The 26,033-nt window shown below is 39.5% G+C and overlaps 1 protein-coding gene across 1 annotated transcript in view; it reads right to left on the reverse strand.

Moving 5' to 3' along the window:
• Positions 1–4,225: 4,225 nt before the first annotated feature.
• The window catches only part of ABCB4 (ATP binding cassette subfamily B member 4), a gene marked incomplete at both ends in the record, with an annotated part of 75,219 nt that continues 53,411 nt past the window's right edge, over positions 4,226–26,033 (reverse strand). Inside the window, 8 exons of the mRNA XM_080701481.1 lie at positions 4,226–4,432; positions 4,962–5,108; positions 11,347–11,553; positions 12,765–12,962; positions 14,239–14,395; positions 19,641–19,781; positions 21,336–21,436; positions 25,783–25,986. Of these exons, the coding sequence (XP_080557607.1) occupies positions 4,226–4,432; positions 4,962–5,108; positions 11,347–11,553; positions 12,765–12,962; positions 14,239–14,395; positions 19,641–19,781; positions 21,336–21,436; positions 25,783–25,986 (1,362 nt within the window). The remainder of the gene's footprint in view (positions 4,433–4,961; positions 5,109–11,346; positions 11,554–12,764; positions 12,963–14,238; positions 14,396–19,640; positions 19,782–21,335; positions 21,437–25,782; positions 25,987–26,033) is intronic.

Here is a 26,033-nt window from a genome sequence, read left to right on the forward strand (position 1 = left end):
CCAGTAGAAGTCAAGAAATTATTAAGAGCTGAAATTCATGAAATCAAAAGTTTAAAAGTATATAAAAAGGATCAATGAAATAAAGAGTTGGTTTCTTTGAAAAGATAAACAAGATTGATAAACTGTTAGTCAATCTAACCAAAAGAAAGAGACAACCAAAAAACAAAATTAGAACTGGAAAAGGAAATACCACAGATAGCCCTGACACTCAGAGGATCATCAGGGATACTTAAAAAACTCATGTGCCAATAAATTGGGAAATCTGAAAGAAATTGACAAATGTCTACACACATACAACCTAGGGGGTACAGAAAACCTAAGCAAACCAATAACAAGCAATGAAATTTAAGCAGTAATAAGAAGATTTCAACAAAGAAAAGCCCAGGGCCAGATGGATTTCCAGCTGAATGCTACTGTACCTACCTTTAAAGATAAACTAATGCTAGTGATCCTGAAATTTTTCCAAGGAATAGAAAACAGTATTGCTCTTATACTAAAACCAAATGAAGACGTCTCAAGAAAAAATAAACACTACAGACCAATTTTTGCCTAGATGCAAAAATACTTAATAAAATATTAGCAAATCATATTCAAAATACATTAAAAGCCAGATGTGATCGTGCACACCTGTAAACTCAGTACTTGGAAAGGTAAAACAGGAGGATTGCAGGTTTAAGAACAATTTAAGCAAGTAGACTTTCATGAACCTATCCAGACCCTGTTTCAAAATAAAAATAAAATAGGCTTGAGGTGTAGCTCAGAATTAGAATTCCCCTAAGTTCAATTCTCAGTACTGTACATATATACACATGCAAACATACACACTTTAAAAAGATTGTACACCATAACCAAGTTGGTTTCATTCCAGGGATACAAAGATGTTTCAACATAAATGAACCAATAAACTTAATATATCACATAAGTAGAAGTAAAGACACAAAAATCATATAATCATAGTAGATGTAGAGAAAACCTTTTAAAAAATCTAGTACCTATCCATATTTTAAAAAAGGAAGAAATTGGGGGTAGAAGAAATGCACCTCAACATCATAAAGGCTGAACCCAACAAACCCAAAGGCAACATCATATTTAGTGGGGAAAAGCAAAACATTTCCTCTAAAATCAGGAGCAAGACAGGCATGCCCACTCTCACCATTTCTTTTCAATATAGTACTTGAAGTTTTCACCATAGTAATTAGTCAAGAGAAAGAAATAAAAAGGGATACAAATGAAAAGGAAGAAGTAAAATGATCGTTATGAATCTATACTTAGAAGACCCCCCAAAATAAAACCCAAAAAACCCTACCAGAAGACTTCTAGGGCTGATATACAAATACAACAAAATAGCAGAATACAAAAATCAGTAGCTTTTATATACACCAACAATGAATCCAATGAAACAGAAATCAGGAAAACAATTCCATTCACAGTAACCTCAAAAAATTAAATATTTAGGAATATATCTAACCAAGGAAATGAGAAACTTCTACACTGAAAATTATAGAATACTGAAGAAAGAAATTTAAGAAGGCACTACAAGATGAAAAGATCTCCCATGTTCTTGGATAGGCAGAATTAAAGTTGTTAAAATGACCATATTGCCAAAAGCAACATACAGATCCAATGCAATCCCATTACGGGACCAACTACATTCTTCACAAAACTAGAAAAAATAACCCTAATATTCACATGGAAAAAGAATAAACTCAAAATAGCTAAAAAAAAATCTGAGCTAAAAGAGCAATGCTAGTGGCTTCACAATTTCTGCCTGTACTGGCATAAAAAGAGACATGTAGACCAATGGAATAGACTAGAGGATACTGTCATCTGATTCTTGACAAAAGCTCCAAAAACACACACTGAAGAAAAGACAGCCTTTTTGACAAATGGTGCTGGGAAAACTGGATATTCACACTGAAAAGAATGAAAGAAGATTCCTGTCTCTCACTCTGCACAATAGACCTCAAAGTGGATCAAAGATTTAGGAATTAGACCAGAAACTTTACAACTGAATAAAACATAGGATGACGGGCACCAGACATCAATTTCCTCAATAAGACCACTCGGGAAACAAAACCAATAATTAATTAATATGGCATCAAATTTAAAGGCTTCTACACAGCAAAGGAGACAATCAAGAGCATGAAGAGAAAGCCTACAGAATGGCAGAAAACCTCTGACAGCTATGCAAAAAAAAAAAAAAACCCACAAGTAACCCAGTGAATAAATGGGCATGTGAACAAAATAGACATTTTTCAAAGGAAGAGATACATGGCCAACAAATACATGAAAAATTCACCATCCTTAGCAATGGAAATCCAAATAAAAATCACAGTGAAATTTTATCTCTCACTCTCAGTAGAAAGGCACTCAGTGTCCAGGTTAACAATGTTATATTCACATGTATACACATAGTTGCCTGTAGCTTTTCCACTAATAAACCTCAGACTTCCTTCCTGGTTTTGCTGAGGTTTCCCCTGCGTTAGCTGTAGTCCCTCTGGTATCCCTAATACTCCCTAGTTTGAGCATATTATAGAGAACACATGTTCCTTCTCTTTCCGTGCTTGGCTAATCTCACTTAACATAATGTTCTCCAGGTCTTTCCATCTTCTTACGAATGACATGATTTTGTTCTTCTTCATAGCTGAGTAGAATTCCATTGTGTCTATTTCCCATAATTTTGTAGTCCATTCATCTGTTGATGGAGGAAAATGGGGAAGGAGGAGGATACCCAGTTCTGTGTGAATATATGCCATTGTCAACATGATCCATATTATGTAGTGAGACCTTAGCAACTTAGTGAAAACCTGCTTAAAAAAAAATAGGGCTGGGAGTGTAGCTCAGAGGTAGAAAACCCCTGGCTTCAACCCCTAGGCATTCAATTGTTAGGTATTCAATCCCTACACACTACATACAGACACACACAGAGAATACAAATATTAGTAAATGCTGTGGAACTGAAAACTAGTAGACCAGTACAACCACTGGGGGTCACCACAAAGGCTCCTCAAAAGACTAGGAACGGAACCACCATTTGACCCAGCTATAGCTCTTCTTGTTATTTATTGAAAAGAATTAGAACACTATAGTGATATATGCATACCCATGTTTATAACTGCATAATTTACAATGGCCTCATTATAGAACCAACCTAGGTGCCCACCAATGGATAAAGAAAATATGGTGTGCATATTTAATGCAATATTATTCAGCCATAAATAATAATGAAATCCTGTCATTTGCACAAAATGAATGAAATTAGAGGAAATTATGTCAAGTGAAATGGGGCAGATACAGAAGTACAAGTGCCATTTCTTCTTTCTTAAATGTGGGAAGTAAAAAGAAAAAAAAAACCCCAACCTCAAAGTAGAATAGTGACTACTAGAGATTATCAAGTGTTTATGTGGGGAGGTGGGAAAGAGTGGTTGGATCTGATCAGTGAACACTGCATACATGTATGAAAATATCACACTGAACTCTACTAATATGTACAATAAGTACTTATGAATAAAAAATAATTTTAAATGCTTCTTTCTCAACAGAATAATTTGGAAACATACAAAATGAAGATTAGGCTGTTAAAGATTTTATTTTTGTACTTGAGAAACGCCCTCCCAAATAATCCTGTCACATGCCCACCAATTCAGAACCATTAGAATTTCCCCTATTTCTGTGACTTACATAATTCTACACCTGTATATACCTGAACTTTGTTTTTTCCTCTTGGTGTTATTGATAACTCAAACTAAGCTGCTGTTTGTAAACTTCTAGACACTTGTCACTTTCAACTTTGAAGTTTCATTTTATTTTTTATTATATAAATATATATTTATTTATTATTTTATTTTATTTTATTTTTTGCAGTACCGGGGATGGAACCCAGGGCCATTCTACCTCCGAGCTATACCCCCAGCCCTATTTTTTACTCTTTATTTTAAAGCAGGGTTTCAGTGAGTTGCAAAGAGCCTCACTAAGTAGATGAGGCTGGCCCCGAACCTGGATCCTCCTGTCTCAGCCTCCCGGATGCTGGGATTACAAGCGTGCGCCACCACTCCCGGCCAACTTTGAAGTTTCAGATGTCAAAATATCAAATACCAAACTGGATAATCTAAATTGATGTGGAATAATATTAACATATATTTAAGACTTAAACTAGAAACGTTTTTTACAAGTCAGAGTGGAAGAATGATTTGAATTTATTTTTGAGATATACTGTAACAAGAGTTCATAAGTTCTGTGTGCCAGTCTGGATACTGACCATTGAAAAATAGATGCCTTTCTGTGCCAGCAGCTGTTGGTGTGTGCCCTGCTCCTTGACTTTGCCGTTCTGAAACACCACAATTATGTCTGCGTTCTGGATGGTGGACAGGCGGTGAGCGATCACGATGCAGGTGCGGCCTTCTCGGGCTTTGTCTAGGGCTTCCTGGACAACCTGTTGATAAATCAAACACAAGCTTTGTCCTAAAAATTGTATCAGTTTTTAAAGGACATTTAAAAATTTTACCATTACAGTAAGTCAACTGTTTTAATTTTTTAAATCTTTGTCTTTATGCATGTGTAAGTTTTATATACAAAACATTAAAATCTATATATAGTTGTATTCTGATTTTTAAATGTACAAATGAATTTCCATGATGTTAATAATCTTCATAAATATTTAAATCCTCTAATCACTATATTATTTTATTTGGTTCCATTTCAAATATTTTCTAGTTTTTTATTTTTTTTATTTTCTAGTTTTTCTTATTGCAACTAGTATACTAAAATGATTAATGCTGCTTTCTAGGAAAAATAATATGTGATCACTTTAGAAAATTTGAAATAAAATAACCACTGACTAAATTTTAGTGTTTATATTTTCCCCTGTGGTTTACTTTTGAGAGGAGGGTTCATGGTTTAGAGAAAAAAATAAGCCCTTCTATTTTATTAGTTAACTAAGGCGTAAGATGGTTAGGCCAGACCTTTTCACTTTCAGTGTCCAGAGCTGATGTAGCTTCATCCAATAATAGTATTCGAGGTTGTCTGATGAGCGCTCGGGCAATAGCAATCCTCTGTTTTTGACCTCCTGAGAGCTGAGTCCCCTTATCTCCCACTCTTGTTTCATATTTCTGCAAGTTAGAAAGCAAGTTTGACATGATTAAAATTCTAACCTAACTTCCGGGAAGATGGCGACCGAGAAAAGCGGGGCTTAAGAGTCCCGCTAACAACCAATCTCCATTACCACAAAAAGAGCGCCTTTCATAGCCAGAAAACACCATCACCAGAAAAACAAAAAAACCACCAGGCTCCAGAGAGAAAGCGGACTGAGAACAGAGCTCAGGGCCACAGAGGAGACACACGCGCCCGAGGACGCGGCAGCAGCGCCATACTGCCGGCGGCAGCGGCGAACTCAGCGGACGGCTACAGCAAGCCGAGGTGAGCCGATGCGGAACAGCCAGGCGGGATCTTTCGGCGCAGACAGCATTTAAAGCTCCCAGTGGCTGAGCTCAGCACACGCTGCAGGGATTCAGAGTGGAAATCAAAACCAGAGAAGAAAAAATACGCCAGCCTCATGGCCGAGGGCGTGGCAGAGGCGCCATATTGCCACCGGCGGCGGCAGCAGCAGCAATGAATTCACCGAGTCCAGTACAGCTACATCTGCGTACTCAAGAACAGTGAGTCAAATTGCGGGCCACAGAGGAGAAATCCCAGTATTGTGCCTCCTGGGACTTGACCCAGTGAGGGAGTGGTGGTGGCAGAGATATCACACCATAGGAGAGCCTGCAACCTGGCACCCCCCATAGTTTAAAGCAGCCTCTATCGACTCCCTGGGTCGGAGACTCTGTGATACAACCCAGTAAAGGAGTAGTAGGGTCTGAGATAATACAGACTCGAGATCCAGAGCACCTTAAGTGAAGCCATAGTGACCCAAGGGAAGAACCCAGAGAAGGCACAAACCTCCGAAATCATGGGAAAGAGGAATAACACTGAAGTAATGAATGTGCACAACCCCACAACATCAGAACCTGATAAAACAGAAAATCAGAGATTTCTAGAAGATCAAATCAGGAAAATAACTGTAGAAATAATAGAGGTGCTTCGAAAAGAACTCAGAGAGAGCCAAAAAGAGATAAAGGATGCAATTAATGAAGTAAAGGCCTCAATTCAAAGCACAAACAACCGATTAGACCACATGGAGAACAGAATCTCGCTCTTAGAAGATGAGCAATCCAAAAATGAATGCATAGTTTCTAATCTAGAAAAAGATATCCAACAGCAGGAATCTGATATTGAAGAAATATGGGCCCATCTTAAGAGAGCTAACCTAAGAATAATTGGAATAGAGGAGGGAAAAGAAAGTGATACCAAAGGGATCAACAATCTCTTCAAGGAAGTAATAGCAGAAAATTTTCCAAATATAGAGCAAGAGGTTGATACACAGATCCAGGAAACTTATAGAACTCCCTTTAGACAGGATCCGAGAAGAGGATCCCCACGCCACATAATTGTCAAAATGACCAATGTGGAAGCCAAGCAGAGAATCTTAAAGGCAACAAAAACAAAGGGCCAAGTGACATTCGGAGGCAAACCAATTAGAATCACTCCAGACTTCCCAAACCAAGTCATGAGAGCCAGAAGGGCTTGGAGTAACATATTCCAAACTCTGAAAGAAAACAACTTCCAGCCAAAAATTTCCTATCCAGCAAAACTTTCTATCAAATTAGATGGAGAAATAAGAAGCTTCCATGACAAACAGAAACTGAAGGAATTTATGTCTTCAAAACCAGTGCTAGAGAAAATACTCAAAGAGATTAACTACAAAGAAGAAATAGGTAACACTCACCAGAACCAGAGAAACAAGATTTTCCATCCAACAGACAACAAAGATTGGTTATCTGTGGAGATTCATTATTTATGTTAGTCTTTTACCTATCTCTAAGTTGTATTGTTTGCCTTTATTGTTGTTAATTTTTAGGATTTCTAGTTGGAATATTAATATACCTTCAGATATAGCATTTGGAAATATTTTATCCAATTCTATTAGTAACTTTTAACTCTGTTTACATTGTCTTTGGATATACAATATTTTCTTTTATTTTTTAGGGAGTTTGTATATTCTTCTGTTGCCTGTGCCATTGAAATCATATCCAAGAAATCACTGCCAAGTTCAATGTTGTGAGGTTTTATGACCCAGATTTTCTCCTAAAAGTTTATAGTCTTAAGATTTATATTTAGGTCTTTTATCTATTTTGAGTTAATACTTGTATATGGGATTAGGTAAAGGTCCAATTTTATTCTTTTCCATGTAATTATTATTTTTCAACAATATTTAGTTAAAAGATTATTATTTCCACCACCAAATCTTCGTGGAAACCTTGTCAAAAATAACTTGACAATATAGGGAAGAAGTTAGCTCTAGGCTTGTATTTAACTCCAATGGTCTATATATCTGCCTTTAGAACAGTACTACACTGTTTCAATTATTGTAGCTTTATATGGTTTGAAATTAGAAAATATACATCTTCTAGCTTTGTTTTTGCTTCGAGATTGTTTTGGGTATCTAGAGTCCATATTCCATATCAGGATAGATTTTTTTCTGAAAAATAAATATATGATAGTTTCACCTAAAAAAAAAGAAAAAAATATTCTCTCGTAAGAAAGAAAGCAAAAAGAAATATTGAAATGTTATCTTTAAGTCATCAAAAGCTTGGTATCAGACAAATGAAACTGTTATGTGAGATTATCATTTTTAATTTTTGATAAATTGCTATAATACTAAATGTCAACCACTAAGCCAAGCATGGGAGGGAGGGATGGGGAGAGAATGGGGTGGGGATCGGGTGGGGGCTGACTGGGCGATGTGTGCATGTATGTCTACAAAAGTTTGTATCCCACTATGATGTATGAATACAGTGCACCAATAAAATAAAATTTAAAAAAATAAAATAAAATAAAATTCTAACCTAGAAGCAGGGCATGGTGGCACACCTTGTAATCCCAGCATTTGGAAGGCTGAGACAGGAGGATCGCGGTTCATGAACAGTCTCAGCTACTTAATGAGGCTGTCTCACGGCCCTTGGCAACTCAGTGAGACCCTGTTTCAAAAATAAAGAATAAAAAATAGGGCTGGGGGTGTAACTCAGAGTGCCCTGGGTTCCATTCCCAGTACTGCAAAAAAAAAAAAAAAATCTAACCTAAAAAAATTACTAATGATATTTTTTTTGTTTGTTTTTGTTATTGGGGATTGAACCCAGTGGTGCTCTACGCCTGAGTGAGCTACATCCCCAGGTCGCACACACATCTCTCTCTCTCTCTCTCTCTCTCTCTCTCTCTCTCTCTCTCTCTCTCTCTCTCTCTCTCTCTTGTGGTACTGGGAGTGGAACCCAGAGGCTTTCTACCTCCGGGCTATACTCCTAGACCTATTTTTTATATTTTATTTGAAAACAGGGTCTCACTAAGTTGCTTAGAGCCTCACTCAGTAGCTGAGGCTGGCTTTGAATCTGTGCGAATCTCCTGTCTCAGCCTCCCAAGCACGGGGATTACAAGCGTGCACCACCACGCCTGGCTCGCTCTTCTTATTTTGAAACATGTTCTCACTGAGTTTCCCAGGCTGGCCTTTCAAATCTACAGTTCTTTTGCCTCAGCCTCCCAAGTCACTTGGATTACAGGTATATGCCACCATGTTAAGTGTTAATGATATTATTAAGTGAACTTTCATGTAACATTTGACAGTTCTATTTGTAAGAAAAACGTTTAAAATTCATGTGTTTTTATAATAAGATAGTCATTCATTTAATAATATATATTCAACCTAATAAAATGTTTTCATTTTATAAAATGTTGTGTTAGTTAATTTTCTAAAGTCCAAATGAACTGAAGCTTTAACATTTTTCTGTCCATAGTTAATTTCAATATTTAATTCAACTCAATGCCTCTGTGTTAAAGATTGGCGAGGTTAACCAACATAAAAGGTTTTAAAATTATTTGTGAGTGTGAGTAAATTTTAACTGTAGGAGAATATAAAAGCAAAACTAAGCTTTTTTTTTTTTCAGCTCAATGCAGTTAGATGAATACCATAAAATGAATTGCTCTTACCACCACCTTAATTGATATCAGGTGATCTTTCTAGGACTACACACTTAAATATGCACAAAATGAATCACAGACTTAAACATAAAATTTTAAATGATGAAACATCTTTTGGTGGTACTGGGGATGGAACCCAGGGACATTCTATCTCCGAGCTATACCCCCAGCCCTATTTTTTATTCTTTATTTTGAAACAGGGTCTTACTGAGTTGTAAAGGGCCTCACTAAGTAGCTGAGTCTGGCCATGAACCATGATTCTCCTGTCTCAGCTTCCCAAATGCTGGGATTAGAAGCATGTGCCACCACGCCCGGCAAAACTTTTTTTTTTTTTTTAAAGGGAGGAAATATTTGGGATGTAGGATTAGGCAAAGAGTTTTTAGACTTGATATGAAAATAAAGATCCATAAAAGAAAAATCTCATGAATTAGACTTCATCAAAATTAAACTTTTTCTCTGCAAAAGAACATGTCAAAAGGGTAGAAAAACAAGGTAGAGACAGGAGAAAACATTTAGAAACTATATAGAGGAATATATAACAATCTCTCAAAATTTGACTGTTAAAAAATTAGAAATTGGTAAAAATCATAAAATAATTCATAAATGAAGATGTATTGATGGCAAGTAAGTATATAAAAGGATCATTCAACTTCATTTCCCTTAGGAAATGCTAATTAAAACCAAAACGATATATTGCTACAGTCCTAAAAATAATAAAGATAATAGTAAATTATGGCAAATATTAAGAAAAACTGCATTACTCATACACAACTAGTAAGAATGCAAAATGGTACAGCTACTCTGGAAAACAGCAATTTTTTTATTACACTAAATGTGCAATTGCCATATAGCCCAATAATCAGATATTTATCCAAAAAAAGTAAAAGTTAGGTTTATAAAAAAAGAAAAACTGCATGTGACTATTTTTAACAACTTTAGTTGTAAAGTAACCCACAACTGGAAATAACCTAGATAATCTTCTCTGGGTGAAAAGTTAAATTGTGATTCATCCAAGTTAAATTATGATTCATTCATGCCATAAAATACTACTAAGCAAAAAAAAAAAAAAAAAAAAAAAGACTAAGAAACACACCCAGCTTCAGGAAATAAGGTCATGCCATTAAACTTACATACTTTTTGTATTTTTATTTTTGGTGGTACTGGGGTTCCTGTAAGCCCTTCTATCTCCAGGCTATACTCCCAGACCTATTTTATATTTTTATTTGGAAACAGGGTCTCTTAAGCCAGCACGGCTGACTTCAAACCTGCGCGATCCTCCTGTCTCTGCCTCCTAAGCACAGGGATTATAAGCGTGCACCACCATGCCCGGCAACTTTTTGTATTTTTATATAACAACCTTTAAGCATTGACATGTACACATGGAGAACAGATTCATGGTTGCCAGAGGTTGGTGAGGTGAGGGCGGGAGGAAAGGAGGTGAGACTAGAAAAGAGCAACCAAAGGAGTCTTCATGGCGATGGGGTGTTCTGTGTCTTGATCAGAGTGGATGCATGAAGCTACACGTGCACCATAATCGTGAGGAACTAGAGACACTCAGACACCAAGAAGTGCAAGTAACACTAGTGATGCCCAAATAAGATTGGTAGGTAATATTAATGCTGACATCACAGTTATGATATTGTATAATCGTTTTGCAAGATGAGGGAAACTAGGTAAAAGATACATATGGGCTCTGTATTCCTTACAACTGCAGATGAATCTATAATTATCTCAAAATATAATGTGGGTTTTTTTTTTTTTTGGTACTAGAGATGGAACCCAGGGGCTTTCTACTTCTGGGCTACACTCCCAGATCTATTTTTTATATTTTATTTGGAAACAGGGTCTCACTGAGTTGCTGAGAGCTTCACTAAGTAGCTGAGGCTGGCTTGGAATCTGTGCGATCCTCCTGTCTCAGCCTCCCAAGCGTTGGGATTGCAAGCGTGTGCCACCGCGCCGGCTTCAAAATAAAATGTTTAAATTTGAAAAAAAAAGTAGCATATGCACTGAGCCAAACCTGAGTGCACTCTAGACCCAGCTAAGAGCCTTCAGTCTGCAACCTCCAGCCTGAGGCTTTGGACTTAATGTCACCTCATTTGCTTCTCACTATATTTGCATGAGGTTGGCATGATGTATTCCCATTTGCAAATAAGGAAACAGGTTATCCTTAGGAAGTGCTTATCTAAGGTCAGGATGCTAATAAAATTGACATACTTTGTCACATTGGTTTAACTTTGGGAATGATTCTGATTTCAGCTAAGAAGTTACCAGTTAACTCACCTGGGGTAATGTCTCGATGAAAGGATGTATGTTGGCTGCTTTGGCCGCGCTCACAATCTCTTCATGTGACACGACCCGGCTGTTGTCTCCATAAGCGATGTTCTCAGCAATGCTGCAGTCGAAGAGGATGGGCTCCTGGGACACGATGCCCAGCTGGGCTCTGAGCCACTGGACATTGAGTTTCTTTGCTTCTTGACCATCTAGGAACTGGAAACCAAAGGTCACAAACTATAAGGAGGCTTTAAAAAGGAGAAAAAAACCCCCTACATATTAAATTACTAAACTGTGCAGACTACTGTTACATGGGACATCAGCAGTTATGAAATAACAAGCCTCATGTCTCTGGGACTTGTGCTTCTGAAAGCCAACAGGGTCAACACGATGCTCTGTGGTGATTAGGCTGGCCTTATCCTTTTCTAAATGGTGAAATGGTATTATATTTAGCTCTGTCTTTCACAGGCCTCTTTGTCCCTCTCTGCCTTCCTCCAGAAATTTCTATCATCCTCTACCTTGAGGAAGTATGTACCAAGGTGTCCCACCCAGATCTGCTGTCTCCAGAATGACCCTGACCTTTCAGTGTGGCTGTATCCCTTCTCCACTAGGCATACCAGAAAAGGCCCAGGTTCTGAAAGTTGGGTAACTCTATCCTACTCCTCCATTTCTTTTTCCTAAGAGCTTCCAGTCTTAAAACTCTCCCAACATTTGGTGTTTGTCTAACTGGGGATAGGTTCCCAGGAAAAGGTGTGGGTGCCATCCCCAGGTAATGGCAAATGCAGGCATTATCAGACCCAGGCCTTTGCTCAAGTAAGAGCACCTGGGGGCTAGATGCCAGCAATCAATGGTGAAAGACAAATATGACATAGGTTGGAGGTTGAGGATCAGTCAGACAGCCTAGAATCCAGGATAGAGTAGTCAGGCAGAGTGGAAGGAAGAGGGGGAGGCCATAAGCGCGAGCCTGCCCTGGGGGTCCACTCTGCATCTGTCGGGAGTCTGTGGCTAACTTTGGTCCTGAGAACTGCCAGCCTCAAACATCTCCCACTTCTCTTTTCTGACAGCACTAAGGATAAGAGTCCAATGGGACATGAAAAACTACACAGGGCGGTGTCCTTGGAAGACCTGCATTTGTTGTACTAGGGTACATGGTGCTCTTATGGCTTTATAAGTGAGGCTTCGCTTAGGAGGATGAGACTGGTGTAAAAGGCCCATGGGAGGGTAGAGACTAATCCTATATCCCCTATATCTGATATTTTCTGACCCAAAGTTCAAGATATTCTGCCCTAGTCAGTTTGAAGTTTATAGAAAGCAGTCCTGTATTAAATCAGAGTATGGGTTCTCACTTGTCCAGTGTTTTCCATTATGCGCGTAGGTTTGGTCATAAAATACAGCCTTAAGTCAGTTTACTAAGAAAGTGTGCTCACCACTGTTCCAGCCATGGGGTCGTAGAAGCGCTCGAGGAGCTGGACCACGGTGCTCTTCCCGCAGCCGCTGCTGCCCACCAGGGCCAGAGTCTGGCCCTTCTTCACCTGCAGGCTCAGCCCCTGCAGCACTGGCACGTTCGGCCGGTTTGGGTAGTTGAACACGACGTCATTGAATGTCACATTTCCTTCAAACTTTTCCTAAAAAAATTCACAATACTGTTATTATAATTTGACTGATAATTACTGGAATAAGAAGTATTTTTCAAGCTGGGCCTGGTGGGGCACACGTGTAACCCCAGTACTTGGGAGGCTGAGACAGGAGGATCATGGTTCATGGACAGCCTTGGCTACTTAGTGAGACCTTCTGCAACTTAGTGAGACCCTGTTTAAAAATAAAGAATAAAAAATAGGGCTGGGGGTATAGCTTGGAGGTAGAATAACCCTGAGTTTTATTCCTACTACCACAAAAAGTACTTTTTGAGGGAACTTTAACAAAAAATATTGTAGCAGAGTAACAAGAAGTGCATATTCAATATAGTGCCTGTACCGGCGTATTTCAATAGCAAGTCGTTATTATATAAAATGAAGATGAGAGATGTAGCATGCATTAGATCAGACAGAAAGTCATAATAGAGATGTTATCTAAACACAATTTCTTGATTTCATTAAGACAACCATGTAGCTTTCCCAGCTGCTCCTCTGAGGTTGGAGTCCAGCCAGAGGCCCAGGGCTCAAAGGCTTAGGAAACTGAGCCACAGTTTCTGTAGACAGCTTGTCTACAGAACTCAGATCTGAGTTTAAGCTTTATTTCTCTCATCATGAATAAACTGGCTTTTTTTAAACCAATAATAACTCAGTCATTATAAAATGCAATTAAAGCCAAATTGCTAACTGCATCCACAGAACAGAATTATACGCATATACCTTCATGAGGGATGGACTAATTTTTTTTTTGTCAAAGTTATTCAGTTCTGTATACCCTTCAAGTTTTGTATTCCAATGTGATATATGATTACAATGCACCAATTAAAAAAGTTATTCAGTTCTAGTATATCTGGTTTTACTTTAAAATAATTTTGTGTGCTAAAATTCAGAATCCTTGACAACTCCTGTGAATTTTAAAATGTCATGAAAGCTAGGCATGGTGGGGCATACTTGTAATCCCAGTACTTGGGAGGCAGAGACAGGAGGATCACAGGTTCTCGGACAGCCTCAGCTACTTAGTGAGGCTCTCTGCAACTTAGTGAGACCTTGTTGCAAAGTAAAGAATAAAAAAATAGAGCTGAAGGTATAGCCCAGTACTGAAAAAAAAAAAAAAAAAGTCAAGAAAATTGGCCAAAAGTTAGTCACATAAACATCACAAAATAAGCTAGGGATGAGTTGGTGTAATTATCACCAATTTATCATGGAGTTACAATCTAGCAGATGGCAAACCCTTAGGGAAAATTAAGCATTCATCAGGTGGAAAACTCACAGGCCAGAGCCCCTCTTTACTGTCGCTGTCAATCAAAGGCTGCCTCTCAAACAGGCTGAATAAGTGGGCTGCAGACAGCTTGGCTTTAGCGTAGTCTGGAGCAAATGAACTAGCGTGTCCTAGAGCCACTGCACCAAACACGATCGCTGAAAACACCCTAGATGGAAGCAGAGAGAGTCAATGTTAGCTGAGGTGATTAGCTCCAGGATGTGCAAAGGGCCAAAGGCGTACTGCCCACTAGTATTTGTGTTGTTACTCCCTTCGTTTTCCTATTCTCCCACCCACATGCATTTCCATGAAATTCTAGTAACTTAGAAATCTAAAGAAAAGCAAGATCCACTACCTCAGGGGTTACTTGTTTCCTATTCACCTCTGACTTCCATAGGGACCTCTAATTTCCTAGAGTTAGTCATCTTCCTAAGTTTTTCACTGTCAGGAAGTGGCTTATAACCAAATATAATTGTCATCTTAACTAACTTTTGTTTCTAATTATGCTCTTTTGGGACTGAAGGAACTGCAAGGACAAAGTATTTAAGGGCTCAATCAGTTCTAGTCTAGGAAAGATGTTTCTTATTAAACCTATAGCTCCAGCCAGATGCAGCAGCACATGCCTGTAATCTCGGTATTTAGGAGACTGAGACAGGAGGATGGCAGGTTTGAGGCCTGTCTCAACAACTTAGCAAAACCCTCAGGAAATTAGTGAGACCTTGTTTCTTTTTCTTTTCTTTCCTTCCTTCCTTCCTTCCTTCCTTTCTTTCTTTCTTTTCTTTATTTTTTTTGGTGGTACTGGGGTTCCTGGAAGCCCTTCTACCTCCGGGCTACACCCCCAGACCTATTTTTACATTTTTATTTGGAAACAGGGTCTCTTAAGCCAGCGTGGCTGACTTTGAACCTGCGCAATCCTCCTGTCTCTGCCTCCCAAGTGCAGGGATTACAAGCATGCGCCACCACGCCCGGTGAGACCCTGTTTCAAAAATAAAAAAGCTGGTGGTATAGCTAGGAGGTAGAATACCCTTGGGTTCAATTCCTAGCACAAAAACAAAAACAAAACAAAAATTTATAGCACTGACTTGCAGCTTATAACTTCTTCAATATTATAACACAGTATTATAAAACAAATTACTATAGTAACATAATTTGTGTGTGTGTGTGTGAGAGAGAGAGAGAGAGAGAGAGAGAGAGAGAGAGAAGAGAGAGAAGAGAGAAGAGAGAAGAGAGAAGAGAGAAGAGAGAAGAGAGAAGGTATTGGGGATAAAACCCGGGGGAATCTACCTCTGAGCTACATCCCCTGCCCTAAGTAGCTGAGGCTGGCCACAAACCAAACAGGCTTCCAAGTACTTCGATTTCAGGCATGTGCCACCATACTCAGCTGTGACATAACTTTTATTAATCAAATATTTCGAGGATTCTAGCCAACAGCTATAGAATGCACATAGTTTTCATCAGTGTATAAAACTTTCTAGAATAGACTTCATATTAGAACACAAAACAAGTCAACAAATTATAAAAGTTAAAATCTTCCATTTTTTAATCACAATGGAATAAAACTAGAAGTTAACATCAAAGAAATTTTACAAATTATGCAAATGCTTGGAGATTAAAATACATACTTTTGAATTAACAATAGGCCAAGGAAGTCAAAAGGGAAATTGAGAAATTTATAAAAAAAGAACAAGAAAATGGAAATGCAACATACCAAATTGCGGGATATAGCAAAAGCAGTTCTAAGGGGAAAGTTTATAGCAATGAGTACCTACACACACACACACACACACACACACACACACACACACACACACACTTCAAATAAACAACCTAGTAAGGAATCCCAAAGACTTAAAAAAAAGAGGTAAAAAAAAAACAGAATTAGTAGAAAAAAAGAACAGAGCAGAAAGAAATAAAATATTGAAAAAATAGTAGAAAAGTTCGGTGAAATGAAGAGTTGATTCTTTGAAAAGATAAATAAAATTGATGACCCGTTAGCTAAACTAACCAAGGAAGAGAGAGAAGGCTCAAGTAAATAAAATCAGTCAAAAAAGGAGACATTAAGCTTGATATCTCAGAAATACAAAGTATCATGAAGGACTATTGTGAAAAACTATATGCCAACAAATTGGAAAACCTAGATGAAATAGATAAAATTTCTGGACATGCATGACTTACCAAAATTGAACCAAGAGGACATGAAATACTTGAATAGATCAATAATAAGTAATGGGAAAGAGGAATAAGATGTCTTTCAACAAAGAAAAGCCTAGAAATGAATAGGTTTGCTATGGAATTTCGCCAAACTTTTGAAGAAGTAGAACCAATTATTTTCAAACCATTTCATGGAATCAAAAGGGAGTGAAACTGGGTGTGGTGGCACACGCTTGTAATCCCAGCATTTGGGAGGAGAAGACTGGAGGTTCTTCAGATAGCCTCAGCTACTTAGCAAGGTCTTTCACAACTCACTGAGACCCTGCTTCAAAAAATAAAAAGACTAAAAAAAAAAAAAATAAGGCTGGGGGTGTAGCTCAGAGGTACAGGTACAGTGCCCCTGGGTTCCATCCCCGGTAATCCCCCCCAAAAAAGGGAGTGAATTCTTCCAAACTCATCCTATGAAGGCAGCCTTACCCTGTTACCAACACTTGGCAAGGACACAACAAAAAATCTTATAATTTCCCTATTGAATATTTAGAACAGATGTTCTAAAGACTCCAATCATTTGCTCTTTGAAGAATGGATATTAAATATAATGACTCTTAGGAAGGCCTAAAGATACTGAGATCTACTTCTCTACAAAGCAATTTACTTCTGATGCCATAGCTCCCCATATCACTACTTAAGAATAGTTGAGAATATTTATTTTTAAGTTTTTATCTCCCAAATTTCTAAATGTAAGATATTAATCTGTTTTAGTACCTGGGGGCAGGGATGGTAGGTACAGTAAGGCATTCCCCTACATATTTGACTATAACATTAGTTACCAAAAATTAAGTTTTAAAATAGTGATAAACAATCCACAGGCAAATGCCTGATTTCCCAACAGAGCCTGTCATCTAGGGTTTTTTGCTTTTGTTTTTGTTTTTGTTTTGGTACTGCGAGTGGAACCCAGAGGCTTTCTACCTCCAGGCTATACTCCCAGACCTATTTTATATTTTACTTGGAAACAGGGTCTCACTAAGTTGCTGAGAGCCTCACTAAGTAGCTGAGGCTGGCTTTGAACCTGTGCGATCCTCCTGTCTCAGCCTCCCAAGTGCGAGGATTGCAAGCGTGCGCTACCACGCCCGGCTTTGTCATCTAGTTTTGTATTTATTTATTTATTTATTCATTTATTTTTGGTACTGGGGATTGAACCCAAGGGCATTCTACTGTTGAGCCTCAGCCCTTTTTTTTTTTTTTTTATTTTGAAACAAAGTCTTGCTAAATTGCAGAGGCTCTTGTTAATTTGCTGAGAGGGGCCTCAAACTTGTGATGCTCCTGTCCCAGCCTCCCAGTACTGGAGTTACCACGCCTGGCTTTTCCTCTGACTTTCTGAAGAGGTCTGATCAATGGCAGGCATTAGCGAGACTGGAGAGCGCTGGAGGAGAGGGAGGCCGTGGCATTTGTTTTTGTGTTTCCTTCCTTGCAGGATTGCTTCTATTACTCTGTGCCTCCACCAAAGACTATGGAAGGGGCCCGTGCTGGTTCTGAAGGTCTTTCCATCCCTTGCCCTTCAGGCTTGGGTGGCAGAAGTTCCTAGCTGGGTATTACTGCTGAGGTGTTAACCTTGCTCCTGGATGCTACTTACCTTAAAACTGCCCTCACCTTTGAAAATGCTCTTTAGAAAACTCCTTAATCACCCTCTCCGCCTTTTGGAGGATACTGGGGATTGAATTTAGGGATGCTCTGCTATTGAGCTATATTCCCATCTATTTTCTTTATTGGAGACAAGGTCTCACTAAATTGCCCAGGCTAACCTTCAAACTTTTGCTCCTCCTGTCTCAGCCTTCTGAGTTGCTGGGGACTGTCAGTGGGCCTGTGACACTACCAGGCTAATTACCCATCTAGTGTGCCATTTGTCTTCTGCTGGCATCTTGTCTGATATAAAAATTATGTATATAAATTTTTCCATGCTTATTTTAATTTTGGATGAAAAACCCCAGTTTTTTCTTTTAACTTTTTACTGGTACGTTGTAGTCATACATCTTAAGGAAGTACAAGATGGTGGAGGCATACGTGCCACACATCACCCAATTAGCCCTTACCCAATTAAACACGTTCACTTTCTAGACTTTTCTTCATCTCAATGGTTATTCACTGCTGCTTTAAATCATACCCCTAGTGCAGAAATATTGGTGTTAAAAGGAGTGGCTTTCTTCTTTCAAGCCTAAACTGCAACCTAATGGAATATGCCCAGCATATATCATAAAAAGAAGAATTCACCAGTCAGAAAGATCCTTGGTCAGGCTTCAGAAAGTGAGAAAACAGGAGGGGCTAAGAGAAAATGTGGGCAGGACTCTCTCGGGCTCTCAGGCTGGGGGAGAAGGTGGCTTTGCCAGAGACTTCATTACCACCCCATCATCTAGGCCATGTTCTGGTTGCAGATAAATAGCAGCTGTTTAACTGCCTGTTTAGTCCAGGGTCATCAGCCACTTCCTAGTTATGCTTCGTTTCTGCCTCCATTATACAATGAGAAAGCATGTTCTCATTCCTACAGGGCTTACATGCCTAAGGAAAATTATGCTTTATGGCCATTTTCAGAGTTTGGTTAATTTGAGTCCTTTGGGATGATGGCACTGCACCTGGGGTATTGATAAGATCAGGGTTTTGTTTGTTTGTTTATTTGTTTGTTTGTTTTACTGGGGTTCCTGGAAGCCCTTCTACCTCTGGGCTACACTCCCAGACCTATTTTACAATTTTTTTTATTTTTGGAAACAGGGTCTCTTAAGCCAGCGCAGCGGGCTTCGAACCTGCGTGATCCTCCTGTTTCAGCTTCCCAAGCATGGGGATTACAAGCCTACGCCACCACGCCCGGCAATAAGATCAGATTTCTAAACCTGCTAGACTGAAGACTCTAGTAAATTTGACTTCCTGGCCTCATCTTTGGACAAATGTTTTTTTTCCCTCCACTTCTAACTTTTGCATAAGCCTATTGACAACCTTATAGAAAATATTTTGTTTTATTTTATTTTATTTTATTTTGTATTGAGGACTGAACTCAGGGACCCTCTACCTCCAAGGTATGCCCCCAGTCCTTTTTTTTTTTTTTTTATCTTGAAACAGGGTCTCACTAAGTTGTTGAGAGTCTTGCTAAACTGTGTAAGCTGGCCTCAAAACTGCAATCCTCCTGTCTTAGCCTCCTAATACTAGGATTACAGGAATGTACCACCATTCCTGGTAAATAATAATTATTAGATTACTACTTTTAAGCTACTTACAGGATGACATCTCTGAAGCGCATATGTCCATTCACAATGAGATAAGCACCAAATCGAAAACAACCAGCATACGAAAAGTACATAAAGGCTTGTGAGATGCTAAAAGTGATTCCGTAGATGTGTGCCTTGCTCACTGAGTTTCTGAAAGCACATTAGTTTACTCATAATTAGTATGTTCATAACCATCCACTTACCACTGTACAGTAGAAAGAGCCCAACTACTAAGTCTGGCCAACACAGGTATAAATTCTGCCCTCAGTGATATTAGTTTGGGTAAGTGATTCAATCTCTACTAATCTTTTTAATTTATACAGTATATACAATCACTGCAATGCAAAATTGTCTTGAGAACTAAACTCAGGAAAGCAGCACAAATGTCCATGGTAGAGCCTAGCTCTCAGTGGTTGCTCGAATGGTAGTTGCTATTACTATCATAAGTTAAAATCCGACGATTCAGATGTTCAAGATCTATCACATAAACTTAACTGTTGTGTAGAAAATGCCTAAGATGTCAAAGATAGAACTGAAGTTGGAACTGTCTGATTGTGATTTCTTTAAAACTATCAGTTTATCTCCTGTTATCGTCTTTTATATTAAACTTATGCTTCAAATTCAAAAAGTTGAGTTACTAATGTTTCAGTAGATACAAACCAGAATTCCTTCCTTGAGCTAGATCCTGCCAGCTCACATACGATTGGTTTTGCACCCTTTCTAATTAGCCTTCATGTTATACTTTATTAGGCATGTAAATCCTCTAAAAGAATCATAATTTAATTATTCTTCAATTATAAGGAAGGTATTTGATAGAAAATACAAACCACAGTATTAATTATTTGGATGGTATAACTTAAGTGCTGCAACCAAATGTTTTAACATTTAACATTACTGAACAATTTGCAAGGCCATTAAAGCTTTAAATTATGACTGAATTAACAATTTGCTTCAGCTTTTTATTCCTCCTTAATTCTTTGACGTTCAAAATAAACCACAATGCCATAAGTATGTGTGTGTGCATACATAAACATACATATGTTAAGTAAAAAAACATGTAACTGCATATTCTTTAGTATATGAGGAGATGGAACAAATTACTAATTGCAAGAATTCACTGTTCAAATTTGCAAGTGTTCAAAGTTGTATTCAATTGTGTTAGTGTAAAGACGTGTTTATAAAATCAGACCATAGTGTAGACAAGTGGCAAACAGGCTCCTGAGAGATTTTTGAATTGTCCAACTGTAAGCCAGTGAAATACGTTGTTTCTTCATCTTCAGCACCGGCTGGCTCTGTCTTTATTCAGAGGACAAATGGAATAATTTGGTCTAAAATCTACCAAATAACAAACCTCGTGATTGGATCAGTTTGCACACTCCAAAGAAAATAAAGTTTTGAGTGATTCATTAAGAGAATGTTCATCCTGAATGAGCCAAATGGGTTGTTTATGTTCCCTACAAAATGACTAAATTCTTGTGCAATTCTCTGTACCTTTTAGCTCTTACAGACTTAACCTTGTTTTAATAATCTGATCCCGTAACCTAGCTACATCAAAAAGCCACTTATTTTCCATGAGTGTTATTGGAGAAAGGCAACCTTTCTGGTCATACCATTGTTTGGAGGAGTAGAGTTTGATTATCTTTTGAGGACACTCCTCTAAGCCTTAGGAAAGCACAATGATCTTGGTCACCACGTGTTCATTACCTGTAAGGTCCATATAATTTTTCGACATACATTGCTTCAAATTTTCTTTCCTGGGCCAAGGACACAACTGTCCTAATATTTTCGATGGCCTCTGTTGCAATCTGGAACAGAACAAGCTTTCATTAGAAGAGGCACTTGTATTTCTGAAATAATAAAAAAGTACAAGGTTTAGGGCTCTGTTCCATGTAACCTGAAGGTTAAGTTGAAGGGTTTTATATTCCTTCAGTCAAAAGCAAGAGGTAGTATGCATTCTTCAAGACCAGTTCTCTTACAAATCTGGTACCTCTAAGTTCTACTATATGTTAGCTAAGTCTTTGTAAGTTTATGGAGGCTGCCAGCTTAGGATAGGAAGGGTGGCTTGGGCCCCAGGGGCTTTAGTCTCAACCCAGCCACCAGGTGGTTACATGACTGGCACAGCCACAACCCCTGTGGCCTTGCTTTCTTCATAATGCAGGGTTCTTGAAGAGAGGATTAGGCTATGGTTTCTAAAGGCCCATTTGCAGATACCAGATATTTTCTCTCCTTAGAGAAGCTGTCCACCCACTAGCAGGAAGGTGATCCCAATAGCGAACAGCATGGCCCTACTTTAAATCCTGACTCAGCCAGAGTAGTGGCACACACTTGTAATCCCAGTACTTGGGAGGCTGATACAGAAGGATCGCAGGTTTGAAGCCAACCTTGGTAACTTAGTGAGACTCTCAGCAACCTAATGGGACCCTGTTTCCATATAATAAATAAATAAATAAATAAATAAATAAATAAATAAATGAAAGAAAGAAAACTGGGCTGGGGCTATAGCTTAGAGGTAGAATGCCTCTGGGTTCAATCCCCAGGACCAAAAATAAATAAATAAATAAATAAATAAATAAATAAATCTGGCCTGACTAAGCCAGGGACTCCTGGCTGATGTGGGCCAACCAGGTTTGGTTCCCTAACCCTGGGGCAAGGACTTGAACTGGGAGCCCCGTGGATCAGAGGGGGATGTTGCCACCTAGGAAACCACGTGGAGTGTAGAGGCTGGTCTGAATGTCTCTGCATTTAGTTGAGGAGTGGGACAGGTAGTAGAGAGAGTTAGAGACAGAACTCTTGGTTCTGAGAACTGGTCAACAAACTGTCTACACTTTCTGCACTTCCATGTGTCCTTGTATCAAACCCAGATCAGTTTTCTAATTCTCGCGGCCATTTCTTCCCCTGGTGGGTCTCAACGACATAGTTCTGCAGCTGAGACACCAAAGCCACCAATCAGCACACAGAGCACAGATCTTAAGTTTGCATTTTTGTCTGAACGACTTTTATCTCATTTCTAGCTTCAACAGGCGAAAGAAGACATGCTATCTTCAGCTGAATAAATGAAAAATGTAACAGATATCAATAATGGGCACAATGCTACCACATTGATTGACACGATCTCATTTAGCCTCAGTGACAACCTTGTGAGGTTCATATTATTCCTACTTTTAAAATGAGGGACCTGAAGTGCAGAGAAGCTTCCCCTGGGAGCGCTAGCGTTAGTAAGCAGGAACATGAGGGTGCCCACCAGGCCCTTGGCTGCCAAGTCCACGCTCTCAGCCCATTGTGCCCTGATGCTCCCTCTAGTTTGTAATTTACACAAGGAGAAATCAGTTGAAAATGATTTTATAGTCAATCTTCGACTTCCTGCTCATGGATTGACTGCTTTGTGGGTTAGTTATGGTGCAGCAGGCCCCTAATCTCAGTAACTAGAGCCTGAGTCAAGATAGCTATGGAAAGTTAGGCTAATTTTTAGAGGAGGTTAAGTGTGTGTGTGTGTGTGTGTGTGTGTGTGTGTGTGTGTCTGTGTATTTGTTACTGGGAATTGAACCATGGGCTATTGTACCTCTGAGATACATCCCCAGCCCTATTCTTATGCTTTTTTTGTATAACAGGGCCTTGCTAAATTCCTGAGGGTCTCACTAAATTGTTGAGGCTGATCTCAAACCTGCAATCCTCCTGTTTCAGCCTCCCAATACTGGGATTACAGGTGTGCACCATCATGTCTGGCAAAGTTTAGTTTCTTTTCACTAAACTGAATTACAAGAAACAGGCTGGTGAAACTAACCAGTAGGCTGGGCCTAGTTGCATTTCATATTATATTTAAAGTATTATGTTCCCAATACAAATGATTATGGGTATAATAATTTTAGCACTGGAACCCTGTCTCCTCCTCACTGCACAGCAACTGACACCCTCATTACTAAGCCTTTTCTTTCTTTCTTTTTTCTTTTGGGTACTAGAGATTGAACCAAGGGCTATTCTACCCCATCCCTTTTTACTTTTTATTTTGAAACAAGGTCACTCAGGCTGGCCTTGAACCTGCAATCTTCCCATCTTAGCCTCCCTGGTACTGGCATTGCAGGAGTGTGCCTGAGCATCTGGCAAATTTCATTCATATAATTGGTCTCGGGGAAGCTTGCTTGGTGGTAATTCTAATCTCATGCCTTACTGCCATACATCTGGGGCAAGTCGCTCGACCTTGGAGGCTGGTGGAGTCTGTCCCGCCTCACTTAACGGTAGTGAGGGCCAGAGGCAGTGATGTTCGTGACAGGGTTTACAGTGTGATGCTATGGAAGCCATTGCCATTTATACCCATCATCTGCTTTACTACCCAATATTCACCTAATGTTCCAACAAAAGATAATATTGACATCCATAATGTAAAAGTATTTATAGCTGTAATCTACATTTGAGCACTTACGTGCATGTAAGGGCAGATATGTGTTTATATGCAGATTTAGACACATTTGAAAACCTACCTATACCCTCCCTCTTTCTGGACTCCCCTGGAGACCTATCTTCTATCTGGAAGCTCTGAGATAAGTCTGCTGCTGCGTTCTTTGACTCCTGACTCCCTAGACTCCAGTTACCCCTGTTCCCAGCTGGGAGCCCTCTGTTCCCACTCCCAGGGCTCTGGGGCCCTCACATCCCATTCTGGTCTCAAGCAGGGCACCCTCATCAGAAGGTTTCTGTGAACTTTGAGCACTTTGTCCCATCCTAGAGCTCTGAGCTCTCCATCCTGCTTGGTGACCCACATCCTGGGCCTGAGGGTTAGGTGTATTTCATACCCCTCCACCCTGTTCCAGCCCCTCCCTTTCTTGGCCAGTCTTGGGGCTTCATTCCCAGTCTGTATCACCCCATTCTGGCCTTAGGGTAGATCCCACCTTTAGCCTTTCCCACTGAGACTCTGATTACCCAGTACTCAGTGCTTGTACCCAGTGTCAGACTCTCAGAGCTTCACTGTAGCCCTGGTTTTATTCACCTGCCCAAGTCTTAGGCTCTGGTTCCCATGATGTCCATCTCTTGCACTTGTTTCCACCCCTGCCACCCATGGGTCAGGACCCAGTGAGGAATCCATCCATCCCTTTCCTCACAGGGTGGCTTCTTCAGTCCTGCAGAACAAGTGCAGGTGCCAGCCATCCCAGTGCATACTGGCAGATCCTCCTGGGCAGGGACCAGGGTCACTGGTTCACAGTAGCCTCGGAGGGGGTGCCCACTGATTTCTCCATGCCATCTCCCACCCATCACGGCTCTTCTCCCCCAGAGATTCCTTGCCTCTCCACTCCTACTCCAAATGCCTTCTAGAAGAAGGCATCCTATCTCAGCCACAAGCCCTCTTGTTCAGGGTCAGAGCCTCAGCACTCTGCCTTCTGCATGATCCCAAAGCACATTTGTTGCTATAAAGAAACTAGAGATAAAATCCTGGAAACTAGACTTGGATTTGAATCCCATCCACACTCCCCTCCGCCCCCCTGCACCGAGGAATCAAATTCAGGGCCTCAGGCATGCCAGGCAAGCACTCTACCACTGAGCCACATCCCTAGTTCCACACCTCCAACTTCTGTTTGAGAGTCAGCTTCCACATTTGCGAAAATGTGGCAACATTATCACCTGCCTTATGGGAATATTGTGAAGATGTAATGAGCTGATGCATATAAATACTTAGCACCCCCATTAGCACAGAGGCTGAAGTCAGCCCTAGCTCAACTGCTACTGATTGTAGTTAGAACCACAAAACCGAGGCATTACTGCCACCTCGTGGCTGCCAACCTTAACGGTGGAAATCATAGCCAAGAAGAAAAAAATTGTCTCTTAAGCATAGGCCAAGGTCTAACCTCTAACAGTTCATTTCTATTCTCTGCCTTAAAGTCTCTTCACCTGTAAAACAGTGACATTTTGTTCTGACAATGGCATCAGGACATGAAGTAAAGTTTAAAGACATTTTGAATTTATAAGTAACTAAATGTTAACTGCTTTCTGAAAGCTAAAAACTTCATATTACTCATCCCATTTTCAAGTTTTAAGTCTTGTTAATATGGTAAAATATTTCACACGGTGTTGACAATTATTAGCCATCGGGAACACTAACATGAAAACATGCATATTCAATCATGAAAAACAACACTTTCACTAACCCCAACCTTTTTCAACTCACCTTTCCAGCAGTTTCTAGTTCTTTTTTATCTCTTTTGGCATTTCCTGCCAACATTTTCATTTCAACAATTCCTGATAGAGCAATAATTGGAACAACTGATAACAGCAAAAGGGTTAATTGCCAACCATAGACAAATGATATGATGATACCGGTTCCAAGGTTAGCTGTATTCTGTGCAATCAAAGCCAACCTGGTTCCTGTGGCCTGGGGAAAAAAAAGAGAGAAAAATAACAGAGTAGCTGTGTGTGAAG

The sequence above is a fragment of the Muscardinus avellanarius genome (genome assembly GCF_963383645.1).
Source record: "Muscardinus avellanarius genome assembly, chromosome: 9".
NCBI lineage: Eukaryota > Metazoa > Chordata > Mammalia > Rodentia > Gliridae > Muscardinus > Muscardinus avellanarius.